Source organism: Corvus moneduloides, chromosome 4 (genome assembly GCF_009650955.1).
Source record: "Corvus moneduloides isolate bCorMon1 chromosome 4, bCorMon1.pri, whole genome shotgun sequence".
Lineage (NCBI taxonomy): Eukaryota > Metazoa > Chordata > Aves > Passeriformes > Corvidae > Corvus > Corvus moneduloides.
In genome coordinates, this window is record NC_045479.1 from 23,946,004 (window position 1) to 23,968,939 (window position 22,936).

Below are 22,936 nucleotides of genomic sequence, written 5' to 3' on the forward strand. Positions count from 1 at the left end.
GGAGGCGAGCGGACAAGGGGACAGGAAGGGGAGGGAGGGCACCCCGGGGGCACCCGGGGACGGAGCCAGCCCCGACTCGGGCTCGCTGAAGTCAGCCCGGCGGGAGCCTCTGGCGAGAGGATGCTGCTCCGGCACAGCCCAAGGGAGGATTTCCCCCCTGCGAGATGCCTAGGCTGGAAGTAAAGGGCCCCTTGACACCCCGAGGGTGAGAGCCTCGTCATCAGTCATTCCCCGTGATGGTCTTTCGGGTCTTTTCGTCCTTGCCTTTCTCCTAAAAATTAAACTAGCAAACCTTCTGGCTGTCTTGCTCTCCCACTTCAGACAGAACTATTGCAGAGAGCTGCCGTGGGATGCCTCACCCTCTGCCCCTCACACCCATGTTATCCATTTGGGAAATAAATACACACGTTTCATCTTGCCCACCATCACTCTAGTCTGAACTGCTCATAAACGAGCTACTTGAGACAACCACTTTCTCCTTGCTCCAACAGAAGCTGTGCCATGCCCTCTCCTGTTCCCCAGGCACACTGGGGCCTTGGCGATGCAGCCGTGCCGAGAAAAGAGGAGCAGAAGAGGGAAAGTGAACAAAATCAATCTCAAACTCTACTCAGTAATGGCAGGAAATCCTTCCTAGCCGGCAGGGAAGCAGAAGCATGTGTGTTTAAAACAGCCCCAGTGCTGGGTATGAAACAATGGTAAAAATTACATCTTCTTTCCCTCCAGGCACATTTGAGTGGATAGCAAGGGAGCCAGAGCTACAAAGACTCCTCAAATTTGGCTCTGTGGGAGCAGGGAGGGGAATGTTGTTGACAGGGTACAGTCACCCTTTCTCCCCACAGAGTGCATTGCACTCCAGCCCCTCAAAACCCTCACCCTGGAGTCAGCAAGACCTGCCTGACTTGTGGTGTTGTAAGGCTGGGGGGAGGAGGAGAGGAAGACAGATGGGGTGGTTCAAGGAAGAGGGAGAGATGAAGGGAATGATGAGGAGGAAAAGTGGAGGTGGACATGGAGCAGGCTGAGCAGGTGGATGTGAAGAAAGCCCAAGCAACAGGCATCTGGCCCTGGTGGTGAGGCCAGTGAGCGCTCTGGGAGGGTGAGTGCTTGGTGTGCTGGGACGAGTGGGCAGTGGCGTGGGACGGAAACAGAAGCCTGCGCCCCGTGACATGAAGGGAGCCCACCTGCCTCCAGCCTGTCCCTTGCTAACCGTGGCAGGGGATTGCACCCTGCTGCGTCACCCCCCGCCTGCTGCACGCCCACCCTGGCAGCGGCCAGGCGGGAGTGGATTTGAAAGGAACCCACGTGAGTGCTGGACCAGCCCACCCTACCCCACAGTGTGCAGATCAGGGTGGGAGGGGTATCCTTTTACCTGCAGCCCTGAGGAAAAAAATGCCGTATGCTTCTACAAAGCTTCTTGCCAGGGGAAGTGATGCTGTGCTGGGGACTTTGCGCTGTCCTGAACATCCAGATTTCATTACCAAAGGCTGCAGGATCGTGGTAGCAAGGTTTATACCTCTGGCTGATGCCGCTCTGGCCGTGAGGGGGAGGGTGAGCCCCTCTACAGCAGCCCGGCCCCACTCAACCATGCTGGGATGGGGAAGAGTTGGGTAATGCAGCAGGGCAGGGCTCACCACTCCTACGGTCCCGACCTGTCCCGCAGCAGGGACCACAACTTCTTCCCAGAGACAAAGAGGTGACAAAAATAGATTTTCACAGGGGGTGATGACTCAGACTGGTGAGTAGCCAAAGCAGCCTCCCTGTCCCATGAATTACAATTCAGAGATGCTCAGTGGGCAGCCGGCCCTGCAAGGACGCTATGCTGCTGAAACCCTGCCCTCCTGTGCGTGACAGGGTGGGGGAAAGCAATGTGAGGCTTTGGGAAGCTTTTGGTTCCTGTTTTGAACAGGATTGGTGACAGAAGTTAGATTTAACAAGAGCTCATGGATTCAGCCCAGAGGGACTGGGAGTGAGCAATTAAGGGCTTTTCCTCCATCTAATTAACACCCAAATGGTGTCTGGGGCTAGCAGCTGTCCCCAGGGGGTGGCTGCAAGCAGGGCAAGGCGGGACAAGGGGCCACCCTGCTGTGCCCTCTGGATGAGAGGGACGTTTTGGATGGACTGCTGGCTTGAGGGGAAGGTCACCTGCTGCTCCAAGGCTGCCCTGCATCCAACCCTCCCCGCAGGAACCATGCAGCTCCATCCCGGCCAGCATGAAACCCTGGCCCATTCATGATGCTGAGGCCAGCACGGTGGTGGGGTGAGGGAAGGGGAGAAAACTTTTCCCAGGGGAGGTAAGCTGATGCCTCTGAGGCGGGGGATTCCCTCCTCCTGGGTTATCATCTAGCTGAGGAGCATCCCTAGGGGCACCCTAAGGAGATGAAAGGGCTCCTCTGCCACTGCCACTCCATGGACTCAGCTCCACCATCTCCTTAGACCAGGAGCCTTCAGTCCATGTAGCCTGGGGATCTGCAGGTTCTACAAAGAACGGGAATAATGGCTTCTTTCATTTCCAGGTTTCTCAGCCCTGCAGATGTGACTTGCATCACCTTGCCCTGTTACTGGGTCTGCTTGCACCAGTGTGCTGGTGCAGGACCTCATTGGATGTGTCCAGTCAGGCTGGGGTCTGTCTCTCCAGCCTTCCTCCTGCTCTGGAAAGGATGGATGAGAGTTGGCTTCATTTGGTGTTCTCAAATCCAGCCAAAAGTCCACTGGCTTCTGAGCAAAACCAGGATGCAAGGACAAAGGAGGAGGGAGTGCTGGCCTTGCGAGTGTTTTGGCACGCAGCAGAGGCAAAGTGAGCCTGATGGCATGACATGAACACCACCTTGGCTGTGCTGGCTTTGGTGGGCAGCATTCCCTGCTGCCAGCCATGTCACCACTGGAAGAGGCTCTGCTGTGGCTTTCCAAAACTCAGACACTGCAGAAGTATCTCAAGGCAGCAACTCTCTCCAAGGAACACCCAGCTCAGCCCAATCTCTCCCCTCCAAGTGAGACCACACCACACCCTCCTGAAGGGCAGCACTGAGGGTGTTTTGGTTGAACCTGTGCCCAGACACTGCCCTTTCCCAGTATCCACGTGTGCTGCCTTCCTGCCCTTCTCTCCTGCTTGCCTGAAGGGCATCTCTGTCCAAATCCCACTCGCTTTCCCCACCACACCTCCCACCACCAGCACTTCCCCCTGGAAGGTTGGCTGAGCCTTTTTATGCATCTGCTACATGTTAGAGTGATGGGAGTGAATCTGGGGCTTCTAATAGACACAGGGAGAGGATTTTTCATTGTCTTTCTTAGATCAGCTTGTCATAAAGTGCACTTAGGCACAGGCTGTGGAGTTGGGAAAAGCCTAAAGCACTTTTCAGCCACCAAGTGCTAGGTTGTACTCTGATCTAATTTCATTCTTAGAAGAAAAGGATGTGGGAGACCCATGGGAGATTCTCCAAAGCACTTGGGAAGAGGGCATTCAGGTTCCACTTGCTACAGCTTGGCCTTCCCAAATGCTCCCTCTTCCCTTAACATTCCAGAATACACTCTTGTCTTTTGTCAGAGCGTCTCTGTGTCCAGAAAGGTCCAAAGACCAAACCAGGACTGATCCACGGTGCCCAAGAAGGTACCAGGTGCTTGTGTTTGACTGAAGAGCTGACCCGTGCTGGCTCAGGGCAGGCATTTCTGTAGCCCTGCTCCCAAGCTCCAGAGTCACAGCCCGCCCAAGGAAAACAACAGGTTTTGGAATGTAACAATTTATTTGGGTTAATTTTTTGTTTTAATTTTTAACTCCCCATTTCTGGCATTGATACAATATTCAAGAGCAGCAGAAAGAACAAAATGTACAAGAATACAAGAGTAATTAGCACAACCCCCACCCCCAAACCTGGAGCAAACCAGTTTCTTGTGGGAAGCACCAAGGGAAGGGGTGATTCAATCACCCCTCCAGTGGCTCTGCCTCCCACCCATCCACTCTAGACGGAGTTTAGCCAGCTGGGAACTGGATTAAAAAACAAAACAAAACTGAACAAACACTATATTTAAAATGAAAATTGCAAGACAAAAAAATAATATATAGATATACAATTCATCCGTGCACAATCCTTAAATGCAATTTTTTCAAAATAAAAAAAAAATTACAAGATACATATTTAGGTTTATTTTAAATTAAAAAAAAATTACCACCTTCACTCTGTATGCCAAGTGAGGGGAAATGAAGAGACAGATGGGTTGCACCAGAACTATCACCATTCTCAGAGTTAGGGCTGACCTTCTCCAAGAGAAAGGAAGGGCTCTGATGCTGCCAAAGCTCAAGCACAGGCAGAATCTGAAGCACCCAAGTACCACAGAACTCAGCGGGGTCACTTGCCTGCTCCAAGTTCAGTGTTTGCAGGAATCTGCAGCATTTGAGCCTAAGCTTGGCACAGGGAAAGGTGAAAAGAAGGAACAGATGAAGCAGGCCCCTGTCCTCCACCACCAGCAGACAACTTTCTATGCAAAAAGAAAACAAATGGGGGGAAAAAAAAAATCCCAAAGTAGAGAGTCTTCTCTATTCTTAGGGAGTGTACAAGGCTTAATGGCACAGGGGAGAAGCGGAAGGAGGATAGCACACTAAGTTGATTTGCTTGGGGGAGGTGCAGGCATGACAACTCTTTTCTAAAAAAAGTCATCACAACGATTAATTTTTTTTGTTCTGTTTGAGAACTTGACCTAAGATTCTGCCCCCACTTTGCAGCTGGGGGCTGGAAGCAGCAGGCTCCCTCCAGGACAGCTGAAGAGCAACCTACCTGTGCAAGAGCACCTACCTGCCGCTCTGCCCAAAGGGAAACCCTCCGCATCCCTAGAGAGCAGGCACCACCTGGGGGGCTGCCTGGGAGCACGGAAAAGCCCCACTAGTCCTATGAGGCCCTGAAGCCCCACTAAATGCTTTGACTCACCCAGCTGTGTTCCAGGGGTTTAGTGTGAGCTCTAAGTGCTCAGCTGAACAAGGAATGAAGTAAAGAACCAGGGCCCTACAATGGGAATTAACACTTTGCCTGCATGTCCCACTGTGCCCCTTTCCTCCCAGCAGACACATTATCTGAACTGTTGCAGAAGCTGGCATCACTCTGACTGCATCTTGCTGCAGTTCTGTCACCTTACTTCTTCCGTGTGCCACAGCACGCTGCTTGCTGCCCACCTCCCAGCTCCACTCAGCCCAGGGGCACAGAGGGCATCCCGCTCCTCCATCCCAGTGCCACCTGCCAGTGCCTGGAGGGGGTGGGCTCAGAGCACAGAGCTCACCTGGGGTGGAAGGACCCCTACCCCAAGGACTGTGCTTCTGGATGGCTCTGGAATCGTTTTGTTTCCCACCACAGAGAAGCTGGAATGGACAGAAGAGCTGCCAGAGGCACAGGAAGGGGAACCGACTATCTCCCTTCACTCCTGGAAAGAGAATTTCAGAGAAGGGAAGAAGGAACTCAGGGCCCTGCTGCATGCTTACAGATGAGGCAGGTGAGACACAGTGCACCTCAGAATGCACCACACAGAACATGGGAGAAGCCCCTGGTGCTATGACTGACCCTGCACAGACAAGGGTGCAAATACCTCCAAGCACATCAGTCTGACACAGCAACAGCAAGACGTGAGAGGAGCAGAGGACGGAAAGGCAAAGGTGAGCATGGAGACAGACTCCAACATCTCCTGCCATCTACACCCCCAAAAAGAAACCATACACATTGCACTCTGGGGAAGGATCTCAAAAATAGAAGTAAAAAAAGAAAATAAAGACACTTCTTTTCTCAACCTCAAAGCATTGGTGAAATGAAGATACTTCCTGGAGTTACCTACGGAAGGAAGCACAGACAGGGAGCAGGGGATTTCTGAAGCAACACTGAGCACTCCATCTCTGTGCAAATACCTCAAGAGTTGGGCTGCCAGCACCCTCAGCAGGATGCACCCCCCCCCCCCCCCCCCCCTTGGCATGAGGGAGACAGAGGCACAGGGCAGTGACACAGCTGGCAGAAAAGACACAGCAAGCCAAGAAGGAACAGAACTCAGGAGGCACCGAATCCCCAACCCCAAATTAACCCTCTACAGCAGATTGCCTTCAGAGCAGAGATCAGGAAAGCTGTGCACAGGGTGGTGGGTGAGACGGGGAGAAAGGGGGGGGAGGTATTTTATATTCATATATTTATATATAAGAAGTAAATAAGATCCCAGCTCTTGCGTGATTATTGGGCAACTGAAAAATGCAGCAAAAGCAAGCGACATTGGAGTAAAAGGATGTGCCAGGCAAGGAGGAAGAAGTCTTGTCAGAAGGTGGGGAAGGAAGCAAAAGGGAAAACAAGCACTTAGCCAAACACACGCTCCAGGTTTGTTACACCTCCCTGGGAAGAAGGACCTGCTCCTGAGCAGCCCCACTAATGCCACAGCCTGGGATGGGCAGAAGTGTGGGGAACTTGGGACACCATCCTTCAAGCATGGCAACCTCTTTCTGCCAGGAAGTTCCCAGGAAGGTGATAATCTCCAAACGCTGGGAGTTGCTGAAGCCTCCTCTACAAAGAGGGGCTGGAGAAGGGAGTGATATCCCTAGGAAGACTCAGCACAGAGACAGCTCCTACCTGGTAAAAAGCATGATTGTGGTTGTAATTTTTTTTCTTTTTATTTCACAAAATCTCCCTGGGAACTTCAGTAAGGGGAGACAGAGAAATGCTCCCTTTCTCTTTTGAAAACAGAATTTAAGCAGTGGCTCCCCACAGCTGGGCCTGCTCACCACACTATTTCTGTTTTTCATCCCCAAAGGAGCTTGTATCTCATTAGCTTCATGCCCCTCCAGTCCCATGGTGCTCACTGAGAAGAGAGCATGAGACAGGAGATTTCTGTTCCAAGTTGAAAGCCGTGGGAAGCACCGACAGAGTTTGATGGGCAGAGAGAGAAGGCTATGGGAGGCATTGAGACATCAGCCATCTGCCACTGCAAAGCCACTGCAAAGGGCACCAGAGAAGTCCAGACAAGAAAAGCTGTTCAAGCGTCCCTGCCTGCCATCTTCTGTTCAGACACCAACATCTGGTGGCTTCCCTCTTCCCTGCAGTCACTCCCACGCACCAGATGAACACCAGCAGAGACATCTTGGATGGGGAAGCCAGCACACAAGAGCTGCCTCCTCGCTCTGAAGGAACATTCAGGCAACTCTTCCCCACCACCCTGAAGGAAGCTGGAGCAGAGGGATGCCCCACCTGAGCACAGTCCTGTCAGGGTGTTTGTTCCTCTCCACTCTCCACCCTAAAAACTTCCAGCATTTGCTGGCTTCAAGAAGAGGGTGCATGTCCCTCAGCAACACGATCAGAGCACACCAGGCAGCTCTCTCATCTGCCTCTAAAGATCTGGCCACTGTTGGAGAAGGGGTGCTGGAATACACACCAATGGGACTCAGTTCTGTCCTGACGTGGTGAATTCTATAGAGAAAAATACCACCCCCCACCTGGTATTGGAAGAAGTTAAGAAACCCTACGGAGGGGAGGCATATCTGCTTCCCAGGAAATAAGCCCACCACGATTAATTCTGCTTGGATATAGGGGATGGAAAAGAGAAGAGACAGCAACTTGGCAGGAAAGGTACATGCCAACCCCAAACGTTAGCAGCTTGCTAACGCTGCAAAGTAAGTCAACTGTTTCCATGTTGATGGCCCAATTCACGTTCTGGCAGAATGTGACCGGCCATCTCTGAGGGCTGCTCAGCCAGAAAACCACTTGGAGACTCCACCTTAGCTCACAGGAGAGGTATGGGAGGGAAGGGAACTCACTCCAACACTTGGGAGGCAAGGACGGGAAAGGTTTGTAGACAGGGTTCCTCCAACATGCAACTTGCCTTTTCAGCTCAGAGATCGCTGCTTAGTCCTAGAATGCCTTTCCCTCCAGTTCAAGCAAGCCAAACACCATCCCAGACACACATGCTTCGATACTACAAAATACTCTTTTCTCTAAGGACCATCTAATACCACTACAGTTTGTGCAATCACTGCATTTATTATTCATTTTTAAACTCTCTCTCGCTCTCTCCCCGTATAAATTTTTTTTAAAACTTTTCTTTTTTTATGCAAAACTAATCATTTCACTTTTTCCACTCCATCATAAAATCTCCTCTAAAAACACGACGACGAGAACAAACATGGCACAGACACAGAGAATATTTCCCTGTTTTTGTTGATTTTTTTTTTCTAAGGGTTATGGGGAAAGGAAGGGGATACTTTCAAATAAACTCCTCCCTCAATTCTATGGCCATTTTAAAAGGCATGGATGAATCTTCTTTCTGGTCTCCATTAAGGAGCAAGGGCAAAAATTCAGAAGGAGGAGCGTAGCTCATGTGAATACGAAGGTAGGTTAGTCAGCCTCAAGTGTCTTGTCCACCTGAGGGAACTTGAGGTGACTGCTGCATTCAAGTTAGCAAACCTCTAACTCAAAACAGCACAGGATCCTCATTTCGGATCCAGAGGTTCAGGGTTTGGTTCCCACCTGGTGACCCACCCAGGAAGGGATTTGTCACACAAGCAGGTGAGCTGTGTCTGCAAGCCGGATCATACTCCTTTCTTCCTCCACAAAGAGGATCTACTGCACTAGTTTCTCTGCTGCAACAAGTCCCCTCATCTCCTCACCGCAGGAAGAAGGTCCTTGCGGAGCATCCCTACAATGACCCACTGTTTTGCTCTTCACAGACAGTTCCCTTGCTTGCCACTCTGGAGAAAGGCAAAACCCCTTCAATTAAACAATTCCTGCCCCTTGCCCCCAAAGAACACCATACAAGAGACACTGGGGAAAAGAATTCTGCCAAGCAACACACCTTGGCCAAAACACATCAAGAGTTTCCTATTAAAGTTCCCTTTTATCTCCCACTTAAACGCTTCAACATTTTTTTCAGAACCTTGATACCACAAAACAAATCACATCACCACATACACACCAAACAGTAACTTAACAACCTAAAGTGACTGGCCGGTTTGCATCCACCCCACAAAGCAGCTCCTCTTATCTCACAGCCACAGATTAGTTCTTATTCAGAAGGGGGAGGAAAAAGAAGAATCTCCTCGCTATTTTCCTAAGAGCGAGCTTTTCCCTATGCCTACAAACTGCTCATCTTTGAAGCTGCAGTCAATGGATAGGCTATGCTAACATAAGGGATCCCTGGGTGTGCCAGGCACAGGAAAGATGCGCAAAAAAAAAACCCAAACAAAAAAAAAACACCCACAAAGAATACAAGCAGGTATTAATACAGACACGCACACAAGTCCAACAAGTTATAGAAAACCTTAGCTTGGTGAATGGATCAGGGAAGTCTCTTTCTCCCTGCCCCTAGCTTCAGCTGTGAATGAAAGCACATCCCCGAAGAGTCCACTAAGCTCTTTAACCAAGGAAAGAAAAAGAAAGAGGTGTACCAAGGGTGGTGCTAACAGCACCTGGAATCCCCCTCAGACTGTCTGCACAGACACCCAACTGCAACTGGTGTGAATTCACCGTTCCCCACAGCTTGGAATGCCACCCACTGCAAGGCAAGGTTTGTGGGGAGGGCAGCAAAGATTTTATTACACCAACCCAGGCGCTGGAGGCAGGGAATAGACAAGCTCTGGGCACAAAAGCCCTAATTAAGGTCAGAAGCCGGTCTATCCCTCTACCACCCTGACAATGCCCCTTGGGCAGACAAATATTACTTCCCTCCCACAAATTGCCTCCCTTCTACCCTCAGATCACTGCAACCACAAAATCACTACTGCAGGAGAGCACTCCTCAGAGCCAGCAGCTCCTGAACATCCTTGTGTGAAAGCACCAGAGGGGCCAATTCCACTTGTGTTCACCCGCCCAGGGCAGGTTTGTAAGTAAATGAGCCCTGGCATGAGGAATTTTTTCCACCCTTTTCACCTCTGCAGCATGTTATGTAGAAGTGACACCCCTCTGCCCCATTCAGGGACAGGGCTGAGAGGGTGAGGCTCTCCCACCAGTTGATCAGCACCTCTTTCCCTTGCCTCTACAGGCACAGTCCTGTGCAAGTAGAGGAAGAAAGGAGAGCAAAGGAACAGCTTCTCACCACGAAGCTTAGGACCCACACTGAAACGGAGCAAGCCAGAAATGGCAGGCAAAAAATAGAGCTTATTTTGGATGTGAACAAAGCTGGTCAGTGAAAGAGGGAGCTGTGGATAAAGAACAGCACGCTGTGGTCTTGCTCCCTCCTACTTGCTAGGGGTGAAGAGAAGGAATTTCTAGATCAGCTCAGGAGCCTTAGGGGAAGAGATCCAGTGCACATGCATATGATGTGAGAGAGACAGGTATTTCTTATGAGCACCTTTGGTTGACAGTTGTAAGGGCTGTTTCAGATGCTGAAAAGACAGAGGGGAAACCTCTTCCAGGCTGCCCACCACAGGGAGGGGAGAGCAGGAGAGGCAAAAGCAAGCAGGAAGAACAAACGACCTGCCCTAGCATCCACCCCTCCTTCTTTTGGAAGGAGCAAGAGGAAGCCAAGAGGGCTGGGGGAAGCTTACGCACAAGGCGGGAGACCAGCCTCATGTGGCTGGGGCACCATCACGCTGTTGGCATTACCTTCCCACAGACCGAGGAATGGATGCACAGCCCACTCCTGCTTCCACCACGGAAAGACCAGGGAAAGGCATTTCATGTCCCTCTCTCCCAAGCAAGTGCAAGTGATGAACATCAGGAGGAAGATCTGGGCTGGAAGCAGACTCCTCTTTTCTTCCCTTTCTCCTGCAGAGCTGAACAGGTTGGAAGATGCAGGAGAAGAGGAGGGATCAGGGCACCTGAAAGCACCCATACAACTGCCAAGGTAGCACCAATAGTCAAAGGAAAGGGGAAGCCAATATGGGGTGTAGGCTGCATGGGGCACCCCCCACCACCCCAGCTTTGTCTCAAGCACCTTCCGGGCATGACATTTCACCTGCCCTTCTCCCCCTCACTCTGCAGGCATCTGGATCAGCAACGGCCACAAGGACAGTAGAGGAGAGGGCAGATCCAGGCCACAGGCCAAGAGGGGAAGGATGGCAGGATGGTAGTCACGGCAAGGGGGAAACATAAGAATGGAAGAGTCTGCATGCACATTGGTGGGAGAAGGTCTGGAGGACATGGGCAAGGGCTCCAATCCTCTTACATCCTCCCCTCAAGGGTTTGGAGCTCCTCATCAGTTTTCACCAGAGATGGAAGGGGAATGAGGAAGAGCAGCACCTTCCTCACCACCTGCACAGGCACACAGACACATGATCACTCATCCCTCAGCCCCAAAGGCTCCACTGCCCGTTGGACAACACCACACTCAAGGACAAACAACCACTCCCCAGCCCCACCACAACCCTCCCTGCCTCCTCCTAGCAGTACCAACACCCAGGAATAGTGGGTGCTCCCACACCCCCACTGACACACTCCAGCCTCCAGGCAAGAGAAAGTGGGCAGGAGGAAAGGAGGAGGAAGGGTGGCAGTGAGGGCAGAGGGACAGCCAAGGGGAGAAGGAGAGAACTAAGGACAGCCATTCGCACCACGACTTCTCTCAGGTATAACTCCCCCCACACCCCCGGAGCAGGGGGACCTGGCTGCTCACTTGCTGCCTCCTCCACCACCGCCCGCCGCCACTTTCTCAAAATCCTCTGCATTGCAGAACTCCTTGATGGTTACAGTGAGGAGGTTGCTGGTGACATCTGTGACCACCACATTAGAGCAAGGGGACATCTCAGGACGCCAGTCGCCAGCCTCCTGCTCTGGGTCAGAAGAAGAGAGGGACAAGGAGGGCGTCTGCCCCCCACTGCACCCTCCCGAGGGAGAACGCTTGCTGGTGGCAGCCGACTCAGGTGGGATTGAGAGGTCGAGGACCTCCGACTCACGCCAGTCGGGGATGGCTGGGCTGAGGGTCTCAGGGAGCAGCTTCGGAGGGGAATCATCTGGGTCAGAGGAAGAGTGGGGAGCAGGTGATGGGCAGCCAGAAGAGCTGGAGCTGGGGGCATCATAGGGGGTGGAGCCCATAATGAGCCCACAGGAGGCTGCCTGGGAGCCTTCAGCCTCCCCCTTGCCCTCCAGAGAGGGGGTAGGTGCAGAAGACGGCTTATTGTAGAGCGAAAAGGTGCCAAACTTCATGTGGCGGATCTGGGTGCGGAGGACGCTCTCGCTGAACTTTTTGCTCTTGCCAATGACACGGTTTCGGGATGGGATCTTGGGCCGAGCGAGGCCCCCGGCCCCATTGGCTGGCTTCCCACCTTTGTCAATGACTTTGAGGTTGAGGATGATGCGGCTGCGTTTGGGCTCGCGGGGTTTCACCTTACGGTTGATGATGCGGACGGTCTCCGAGAAGGGCGAGACAGGAGGACGAATGCCAGCCCCACCACCCACGCTCCCGCTGTTCTGGGGGTCTGGACGGGGCAGGGGGCGCCGGGACATGCGGTGGCATCGCCGGATGTCTTTCTTGAGCCGGTGCACCGCGGCGCTGGAGTGGAGTTTGGGAGAGGAGGTACTAGAACCAGGCTTGACAGAAAAGTGTACATCCCCAATGTGGAGGGCCTCCGCTTGGGCCCGAGCCTGCGGTGGTGGGGAGAAAGAAAACAAACAGGGTCAGAGAGGCAGCCAAGGTGCAGCCAGATCTCAAATCAGGCACTGCTCACTTCAGGCCAAGCATTCACCAGGAGTACCATGACACATTTATCCCCAACGTCAATGACAAGCACAGGTACACACCTACAAACTGTTGATAGCTCCAGCACAGCCCCCAGACAGGCATAGGACACACTGTATCACTTTTGGGCAGCAAATGTCTCCCTAGGCTGTGCCCCTGTTGACACGTGCTTTCCGCAGGGAGAAGCTGCTACTTCCCAGGCATGTTTCAGGGTTACAGTTAATGGTCTCCAAAGCCCCCCTTCGTCATCATCAGTCAATGTGCACAACCCTCCACTGTCAACAAAAGAAGCCAGCATCATCCTAGGCACTTGGGGCTGTCAGTGCTGAGACAGCACCCAAAATTACATAGGGATTGTACCAGGTCCTCTAAAAAATGAGCACAAGATGAGGGGGAAGAGGCAGAGTAACACGTAATGAGAATCACCTCTGAAAAGCATGGTAGAAAGGGGTCTTGAGGAACACAGATGGAGGTTGGTGAGAATGGTCTGATGGAGCTGTCTTCGCTAAACACAAGTAACTTGGAGATCTGATTTTTAACTAGGGTCATGCAAGTCATTCATCCTTACTGTGCTGCGGGAGCAAGGTCCAGTGTTTAAAGCCAGAGATGAGGCCAGCAGGAATTCAAGTCAAATTAAACTGCACCTCCAAAGATGAGATTGACTTGTCCTTTTGAACACCACACTTGTTTGAAACCTAGCACTGGACCAGAGCAGGAATAGCACTGGTTCAACTGCTCTGTGCCAGCCCTCCCCAAGAGCCAAGCCAGGGGAACAATATTTTTGAGCTCTTCTGGTGCCAAAACCTGCCCTGGTTCACGCACCAGAGACAGGAACATTTTCTGGCAACAGGAACAACAGTTTCATTGGTAAGCTGGTGCTGTATGACCTGTGGGCATGGAAACCCAGAATGTATTCTTACATCACATCTCATCAGAGCACTGTCGCTTGTACAGCTCATCCTTCCACCTGCACCCCAGTACTTGCCCAAACCAACGCACTTCCATATTCCCCCTCAGCAGTGGTGACACGGCGAAGTCACACAGGCCTGGAGGGCACAGGCAAGCAAGCCCCCGCCCCTGACTGCCCATCCAGCGAGGAGCTTTCCCCACCTCGTGGGCACAGCAAGAACTGCAGTGCTAGAAGACGACAGCTGCTTTTCCTCCCCAACTTTTCCATCCCGCTGCCCCTTGCACACGCCAAGATCGGGATGGCTTCTTGCCAGCTAAGAGCTTAGCACTCAACTTCATCTCCTTTGTCACCCTGCAGGCTGTGCCTTCTACCAGAGAAATGCCTGGGGAAAAAAATGTGCGTGTAAAGGCAGGGATCTAACAGATCTAAGCAAGGGGCCCACCCAGCCCCTGCACAAAAAGCTCAAAGTCCTGGCCCTACAGCTCCAGAGCTTTGCTGTTACCCACAGCCCCTCTTCTCCCACAGAGATACCCATGGGAACCACAGAAGATCCCAAATGAGCAGAGAATGGAGACGTGAAGACATTCTGTTCCTCTCTGACCAACACTGGATGATCACAGCCTTCAGTACTACTGGTATCCTGGCTTTAAAAGGACTGCAAAAATGAGGCCTCCTCCTCCGACTGTACAAGAAAACACAGACTGAAGGCTCGTCCTGACTGGGGACATAGACTCTGTGTTAGCTGACTGACAAAGAAACAGAGACCTGTTAGCACAACCCCAAGGCAAGCACAGACACTCTGCACATTAACAAACAGGGCTCTTTCCACCTAGTTAAAGGGAAGTGTTCCCAGCACACACAAACCCCAACACCTCCTGCTGTAGCAGAAAGCATCCCAATGTCCATCTAGTTTCTCTTTGCTCAGCCTCATGTGTTACTCCATGCCCCAAACTGTTGAGAAAGTAAGACAGCTCCTGTCACAGGCATCGTACAGGCCTGAGCACAGTAACAACACCAGATGAACTCCCTGCACCACACAACTCTCCATCCCATCTCATCAATACACAACTTGGAGACACTACAGACCGTGTCAGGAGGTCACAGGCACAGGCAAATGCACATCTAGGGCTGTGCTTGCTCCATCTCTTCACAGGTCCCTCTGATGGCAGATGCAAACACAAACTACAGTTTGCTTTCTGACATTACATACCAGCACAGCCTGAATGAACACATTTATTCCTTTTTATCCCACTCCCCATCACAGCCGGCCCTTCCAGCATTGCTGCTCTTGTGCTTTAGGTTTCTCACCAATTTAGCACTGCTGAGCCAAGAGCAAAATGCAACAACACAATGTGCCAATCCAAAATATAGGACAGGGAAGCCAGGCAGAAGGTACAGACAGATGCATCAATGAAAATCCTTCTGCATCTTCAGTGGATAGACACAGGTGTCCTTCAGGGCCTCTCCTGTTGCCAGCACTGCACATCTTTCAGATTAATTGCCTACCCTGTAACCATGCCTTGGAGTGAGGAGTTCTGCCCCCTCTGTGCCATTCTGCTCCGAGTCAAATCTAATTGCCGCCTTCCACCAGCACCGCCTCCATCACCCGGGAGAGAAAGAAGGCAGCTTCCCACAAGTGTGGGGGAAGCAGTCACAAACACCCCCAGTTTCCTTATACACCCCAAAATTCCTGAGCAAAGCTTCCCATCAACCACATTAAATGAAGTGATAATGCTGGGATGGTCACTACCTGGGCACTTCTACGGCCCTGCTGATTTTACTTTCTCTGCCTGTACACATTAATCAGCTCCTGTCCTGTTTTGACAGAGAGACCTGTCTTGGTTTTGTGCTTGCACAGCAGCTAGTGCAGAGCCCTGGTACAGGGCCTGGACTTTTCCAGTGTGCCAGAACCACTAGGTCTCATTTACGTGCTAGGTGTCTGCGTTTCCAGTTACTTCTGGGGCACTTTCTCAAGGCTGAAGCTGTTTCTAACTCATGTTTCAGCTATCTGCCTTTATTAAATTCCAGCTTCAGTAGTCTCCAGGTAGTCTACATGCAGCATTGATACTTTGGTCAGATTATTAAGAGAGAGGGTAAGTTAGGGCCCAAGAGTCCTCCCCTGCTGCTACACTGCTATCCCTAGTGACCAGCTTCAATGCAAGTTCCAAAGAGCATTATGCAAATATTCAGCTTACCTTGAGATTGTTCTTCCAGGTAAGGTTTCAACAAAAATCGTATCAGATGCTTTATCCAAGACCAGCCCCTAGAGCTTTCTCACTTGGGAAGCTCAGTATTCCTACCACAGGATCAGGTTTATTCAGGCATCACCTATATGAACTCATCCCTTCACTGCAGAGGACAGCACAGAGGCTCTCCTTCCCCCGTTTCCAACTTTAGATTAAGTAACTTGCTACCTTTGGTTTGGGGAAGACTTAGCATTCAGTTTTATCTGTTGGAAATGCACTTCTCCCTGCTACAGATCTGTTTCTCGGTCACACTCACAAGCCATATGAGGATAACGTCTTTGAAAAACAAACCCACTGAATCCTTTCAGCTGTGTCACTACAGTTTGCTACTTGGCTTACAAGTTTTCCAAATGGAAACTACCTCTCTGGCTTTTGCTGCTTTCACCCGCAGGATGTGCTCACTGCTGAAGAGGTACTCAGCATGTATACGAAGTAATTCACTCTCTGCTTACAGCTCAGCCTACATCAGGATGCAGCTTCTGGAGGCTTGCTGCAGTGCTCTGTCATGAGAGCAAGCCAATTGCTGGGATTGCTTCCCTTCCCCCTCTTCCCGTCTGGGATATGTATCACCTTTATTTATCTTGTACAGCTCTCCCTCACTGCCCCTGGGAACTAGTGTATCTCCCCCATTCCCTACTATTTCTGAGTAAGTGTCCCTCGAGGCCCAGCAAGCGTATTCGTTCATTCATTCCCTTAACGCACTGAGGCACACAAGCACGTACACAGACACGTGCTTAGAAAGGCCTCTCTTACCTGATTTGTATCAAAATCTCTCCAATTTGGAAAAAACCAAACCAAAGACCTTCTAAGGCAATGGATTTCTAGTTAATTATTTCAAAATCAAGCCAATTCCAGTAGTGCTCCTGCACCATAGTAGCGCTACTCTCTCATAAATTACTGGCTCTGCTTTGTCTTTTATTCTCCACCTGCATTCCCACAGTCTTTGCTCCAAACAGCATTTGCAAGAGCTCTTCTTTCCCCCTTTTGGCTGCCATTCTGCCTTTTTATCACCCTCTTTTTTCTGCAGTCTTACAAGTGACAAGGCAAAAGCAAGCCAGTTCATAGCACAGTTCTCCCAAGCAACACTGCCATAAACTAAAGTTTCCCTCTGGATTGGGAACAAAATGCTACAAAAGGGGAACGGTCTGTTTTCAAATTACTCAGGCATAATTTACGAACAGGGAGGAGATCAAAAGAAACCCAATTCCAGCTTCGGAGTTCAAGAAAGGGCAAAATGACAGAGCACCACACTGCTCAGCCCCTTCTTCCCCCACTCTCCTACTAAGAGTCCCTTTACTCTTGTTCTCCCTTACTTCTTCATTCCCATTAACCTTCTTCACTCCTGTCACCTTAGTATTTATGGTCACCCCGACTAGGGATCTTTTCCAGCCACCCACTGAGCTTGCAGATCGGACTCTGTCTCTGAATAGCACTAGCTAGACTTTATTAGATGAGTTGGTGAGGTTTGCATTCCACACAGCAGAGTGCCTAGGGAAAAAAGTGAAATAAAAAGAGCAAACTAAGCAGGAGAAAAAGAGGAAGATCACTACAGCACGTGCTATGCCTCTTTCTAACCTCACACCAGCATCCATGCTGAAGGGCCTGCCCTCAAGGATGACCTTTGCCAGACACCTAAGAAATAAGGTAAGAGCCTTACGTACAGCACTGCTTATTTCAGACCAAAGACTTCGCTTCCCATCTGCTCAGCACAGGGCTGCAGCACACCAGCAGCCTCCCAAGAATTACAGCCTCCCGCCAAGCCTGCGCTCAGCTGTGGGAAAGTTTGCCCCTAGCATGCAAGGGATAAAGACCCATTTCCTGACCAAAACTTTGCAGTTGAAGTTTGCAGGGGTCGCTTTCAACACCGGCCATCTTGATAGTGATATTACAAAGCCTGGACTGTGATTTGCCTCTGCAGTCTGATCGAAAGGGCAAGTGTTAGACAGCTCTCAGAAACAGGAGCCTGGCTTACAAAGGCAGCAGGTGGTCAAAGATGCAGCTTTTCAAAGCTTTTCCGAAGGCGTGGGCCACTAACCTGCTGGAATGCTTTCTGCAAATCCCCCTGGGTGCCTATCTGCAACTTTTGAGAACTAATCCCAGGATAAACCTAGCCCCAACTGCAAGATAAAACACCCACACAAGCCAAGGGACTGAGTGGCGTATCAGGGCACTTACTTTGAGGCCATTCTGGAGACTCAGAAGCCTAGGTTCAAGCACTGATACACATGAAAAATCCTAGCAAGCCACCAAGTCAAGTGCAGACTAGTCTATCAAAGCAGTCCTAGGCCAGATTTCTGCTTAAACATCACTGCATCCAGGCCTAATCTGTTCAGTTAACAGATCAAAAAGAATATTGTTCTAACTGCCAACTCCAAATACTCCCTCTGGGATACAAGAATCAAATTTCTTCCCCTGCTTCTGAAATTCTCACTGGCAAGAGATTCTGCAGCTGAAAGAACTGAAAATACTGTTAGGAATGCATGAGGCAGAACTCAATACCACTCCTCCCACAGCAGCAGCACCAGCACCGGTGCTGCTGGGCTGGAAGAGGTCAAATGTGCATCTTCTGGGGTCAGAAGAACTGAGTTGCAAACCATCTCGCCGTCTCTGTTGTAACTCTCTCTACAGTTGTGTTGATTGTGGTTTGCCTGAACAGAGCTCAAACAAGTTCAGATGGGGCTGGCTGAGACAGAGTTACTTCTTGCTGCCTGGTCTGGGGCGTTATTTTTACGGTATGATTGGAAGTCATAGAGGAACAGCAAGTCAGAGCACTAACAGTTCCACCAGCTCTGTTTCCCAGAGGTGGAAACCAAGCGGCAGTGGTAGCGCTCTGCCCTGCCAGCCTCTCCCACAACGTGGCACCAGCCTTCAGGAGAGCTGATCTTGCTCCCTATCACAGTTCATCTTCTACAAAGTATCGAGCCAGCTCTGCAAACCCACAGGTTTCCATTACCATTTGAGGAGCTGGCAGAAGGAAGATGTGCCACAGAAACGTGTCATGGACGTGATTCAAAGGATGCTGCTGAATAAGTCATGTTAAGTTTAGGGGGGTTTTAAAGGGTAGGGGGGAAAAGAAGCAATGAGTGGGTTTTGAGTTCGGGGGTTGGTTTTGGTTTTTTAAATGAGTGAAAATGAGTGATTATTTTTTTTTTTTAAATAAGTGATATGGCAATAGTTATGGCTGTATCACATTCAGAATCCAAAATAAAAGAAACTGATTACACATAGCATAGTCACCCTCTACAGCTCTGAACAGTGTCAGGTGTTACAAATACTAGTGTTTTTTAATGCAGGCAGAGAACTATTTCAAGCTGGTGGTTTTCTCTTCAAATGTTCCTTTGCACTGTTGGAAATCTAAACACAAGGGTTACATTTAATGCATGACTGCCAGAAAGAGGAAAGCCAACTAGTCTGTTTTCCCTGAATACAGCATAAGAGGTAGTACATATCAGATATGTTTAGAATTCTCAGGCTACAGATACAGAACACTGTTAGCAGAAAAACAAGCAACGAGGGAGGACAGTTCCATCAGCAGGACTTCCCAAGGATTACCACCGTCCCCTGGGTTTCACACAGGGCATCAGAATATGCCTGCTCCTGCATTTCTTCTGTGCGCTTCATTATGCCCTCTCAAAGCAGAGAAGAAGTGACACCCTAGCCCTCACTGCGCTTTCTTGTGCTCATGCAGTTAAAAGTGCTGTGCTGACTTGAGTAAAGCTCCTACTGCTGCCAGGCAAAGGGAAGTATTAACCTGTTTCACAGATGGGGAAACACGCACAAAGCCTAAGTGACTGGCCCAAAGCCACAGGATGACTTGATGATAGTGATGCCTTACTATGTGGTCCACGCTGGCTGTTCCAGGGCTTCATATCAGAATAAAACCAGGGAAACTGCAGACTTGTTCATCTGTCTGAACTGTACAGAGGTGTGTTCTTTCTATGCTCATTTGAAGCCTGAGATTGTGACAGTTGGAGAGGAAGGGGAGGGAAGAGGGGAGTAGAACAAGGCATTTCGTATGTAAACTAATAAATTCGCAGAGCTCACATAACAGTCACGCAGCTAGGGGAGTTCTTAATTAAAAAAAGAAGACAAAAATACAGGGCAAGAGAGCCTGCACTAGGGACTACCTTCCTTGCTCTTCACTGCAAGCAAGCAGAGATGCTACGACATCTTGCAGAGATGCTGAGTCTATCAGAGAGGAACTGGAAACTTCAGCTGCCATCCTATGCAGAGGTGAAACAGTCCTCCTCCTCCCACTCACCCCCCCACTCTCTGCAAGAGCAAAACAAGCCTGCAGTTTACAGATCAAAGCATGAACCCTTCATGAAACTCCCGTGGAGCACCTACATCCTTAAATGCAATCAGAGGAGCACAAGCGGCAGCGGGATTCCCGCCTCAGCTGCCTGACCGCTCAGCGTGCTGCTAAGTTGCAGGGCACAGGTCGGATGGAACAGCCTGCTGAAGAAAGAGGGAACAGGACTGGCTAGCTCTCCACTGCGGCAACAGAAGGCCATGAGAAGGAGAGGATATTGGAAAAAGAGACTGCAGGCTCACCACGCACATCTGTGTGTGCTGACCGTCCTGCTGAGGCACCCGTCGCACGCACACGCGCTCTCCCCTCACACACTTCTGTGCCTCTGCCCACCCCCCCCCTTTCCTGTCGGTTTTCCCCGCGCTCCCAGAGCCAGGCATCAGGCACAAGTCACTTGAAAGTCCAGTCCTTCCAAGGGCACGCACCGGTAAGGTTTGAGAGATGTTTTCGCTAGGCCTAAGTTATTTAAATAAGAGTTACCTTCAGCAGAAAAGTTTTAGGTTTAGGTCCTCTCTTCTTGGGCCCGTACAGCTCACGCTCTCGTTCCCTTTAGGGAATCAAATTTGTCAAGAAGTTAAAACTTTTCCCAAAGGGAGAAACAGAAGCATACACGTTTAAAAAAAAAAAAAGAAATAAAAAAATAAATTAAAAAAAAAAAAAAAAGAGAGTCTGGAAGCAGTTTCCCGCTCGCCCACCCAAAGCCAAACCTGCTGCTGCAGCCCCCCCAGCCCAGGGTGGGGGATGAACACTCACTTCTGCTCGAAGGCGGCGATGAGGCGGGAGTCCAGGATGTTCTCCTCGGGTTCCCAGGTGCTGTACCTGCCGGGGCGGGAGCAGCGGAGGGGACAAGCGAAGCGGTTAGCGCCCAAATCCCCCCGCAGCCGCACACACAGATACCTCCCCCTCCATCCCATTCTGCCCCATCCCGTGCCTCCCATCCCCGCAGCCCGGGCGGGATACACTCACTTGATGGCCCAGCCTTTCCATTTCACCAGGTACTCGATGCGCCCCTGCAACACACGGGGGAGAAGGCGGGGGGGGGGGGTGTGAGGCGGGGGCCCGGCGGGCGGGCCAGCGGCGCGGCCGGGGCCCGGTAGCGAAGACCGAGGGGGAGGGGGGGTCCCGCAGCCCCAGCGGGGGCGGCCCCTCACCTTTCGGATGCGGCGCTTGATGATGGACTCGGCGGCGAAGACGCGCTCCCCCACTGCAGACAGCTCCATCTTGCTGCTCCCCCTCAGCGGCGGCGGCGGCGCCCACAGCCCATAATAATCCCGCCCGCCCGCGCGCGCCGCCCCGCCCCCTGCCCCCCGGCCCCGCCCTCCTCGTGCCGCCGCCGGCTCGCGCACGCCCGCGCGCCCCCTCCCGCCGCGGCCGCGCGTGACCCGCCCCCCCCGTGGTTAAAGGCCCTTAAAGGGGCCGCGCCACGGGCGGGGCGTGGGCAGCGGGGGGGTCCGGGTCCCCGGGCCTGCGGGACGGCGGCGCAGCGGGAAGAGGAGCGGCGGGGAGGGAAGCGAATCCCGCCCGGGCAGATCCCCGGCATGGCGGCGGTATTGCCCCTTCCCGCCCGAACGGGGCCTTTTTTTTTAGTTAAAACAATGGCGGCAGCCTCTTCTCCTCCCGCTGCAGATGCACCGTCACCCCCTCTCGCCAGTGGGGAAGCAGGCAGCCTTGAAGCACATACCAACGCGAAAACTAGCAATAAAGGTGCTTGAATATTTTCTTTCTCTTTTTTTTTTTTTTTTTTTTAAATTCAGTTTAACTGGCATGGGCGCCGGTACAAGGTACAATTTTTGAGCCAGTATAAGGTACCACAAGGTAAACAGGCCAACCGTGCTATGTAAAACTGTAAAGAAACCAAAAAAATGTTAAGTCACTTAGAGGAATTCCCTGCCCTGACCATTACTGCAAACCCCTAATTAATTTGCAACATACTTTACACTCTCTTGCAGGTGCTAAAAAGACAAAAATCTCAGTCAAAAATCATTCTCTGTGATTCAAAATGGAAGCTCACGGCCCTGCGGTTGTTTTTGTGTGGAACTCAGGGTCCTCCCTTACTTGGAGGACCTTATCTGGCCTGTTCTGCTTTTACACCTAGTTTTTGTGTGAGGAGGCAGTGCATTCCAGATACCCTGTGACAAAAGTGGGAGCTGTGATGAGAACTGTAGGCGATGGTTGTCCTGCATTTGCTGCTCTTTCTCAGCCCACTGTGACCAGCAAGGTACCTGCAAGAGCACTGGAATCCCTCTACTACCTGCTCCTCGTTTGGCCTGGCAGGGACCCCCCCCCAGCCCCTGTGGCACTCGCTAACCTTTTCTCCATTTGCACTCATCTTCCCTTTCCACCTCTTGCTCAGGGGTTTCACCCAGAAGGAGGGTATTCTGGAAACGGCTATATTATGGCTATAATATCAGTACTGGCAGGGATGGATTTCCCAAAGTCAAGGCATGCAGGTAGGAAAATGAATGTTTTCCTCACTGCCTGTGATTCAGGCAAGATCTGTCAGAGTGTTTTGTTCTTTTTCACCTATGCAGCCAACATAAGTTCCCTGCCCAGAGGAAAAGTGACTCAGGAGAGGACGTGCTCCCCACTGCCATATCCCCATTTGAAGGGGGGTTAATGGAGAGGTTGCTGAATGCTGATGGAGACAATCACATGGACCCTGGTTCAGGACATGTGAACAATTTGGAGAAGGAGATGTTTCTGTGGTCAGGGAATGAACCACAACGTGCTTCATCACTGATAATTCTGCATTTAGGTCATATCCCTCACTTCGAGAATAGGCTCTAAGAGGGCCTTTCTCAGGTGTTTGGCATCACAGGACAGGCAAGAACAAAAAGCCCAAGACTCTCACCTAGACTG

At 51.2% G+C, this 22,936-nt stretch overlaps 1 protein-coding gene across 2 annotated transcripts; it reads right to left on the bottom strand.

Moving 5' to 3' along the window:
- Window positions 1–3,715: 3,715 nt before the first annotated feature.
- CBX6 (chromobox 6) lies at window positions 3,716–21,359 on the bottom strand. 2 transcript variants are annotated; one of them, XM_032107929.1, is made up of 5 exons: window positions 21,229–21,359; window positions 21,044–21,087; window positions 20,831–20,896; window positions 20,558–20,624; window positions 3,716–12,461 (listed from the first exon to the last, which is right to left on the bottom strand). In XM_032107929.1, the coding sequence occupies exons 1-5, from the start codon at window positions 21,295–21,297 to the stop codon at window positions 11,544–11,546; spliced, it is 1,164 nt and encodes a 387-aa protein (XP_031963820.1). In that variant the 5' UTR covers window positions 21,298–21,359; the 3' UTR covers window positions 3,716–11,543. The 2 variants fall into 2 exon arrangements, with proteins under 2 accessions (XP_031963820.1, XP_031963819.1); XM_032107928.1 differs by having other exon boundaries at window positions 3,716–12,515.
- Between the last annotated feature and the right edge of the window lie 1,577 nt (window positions 21,360–22,936).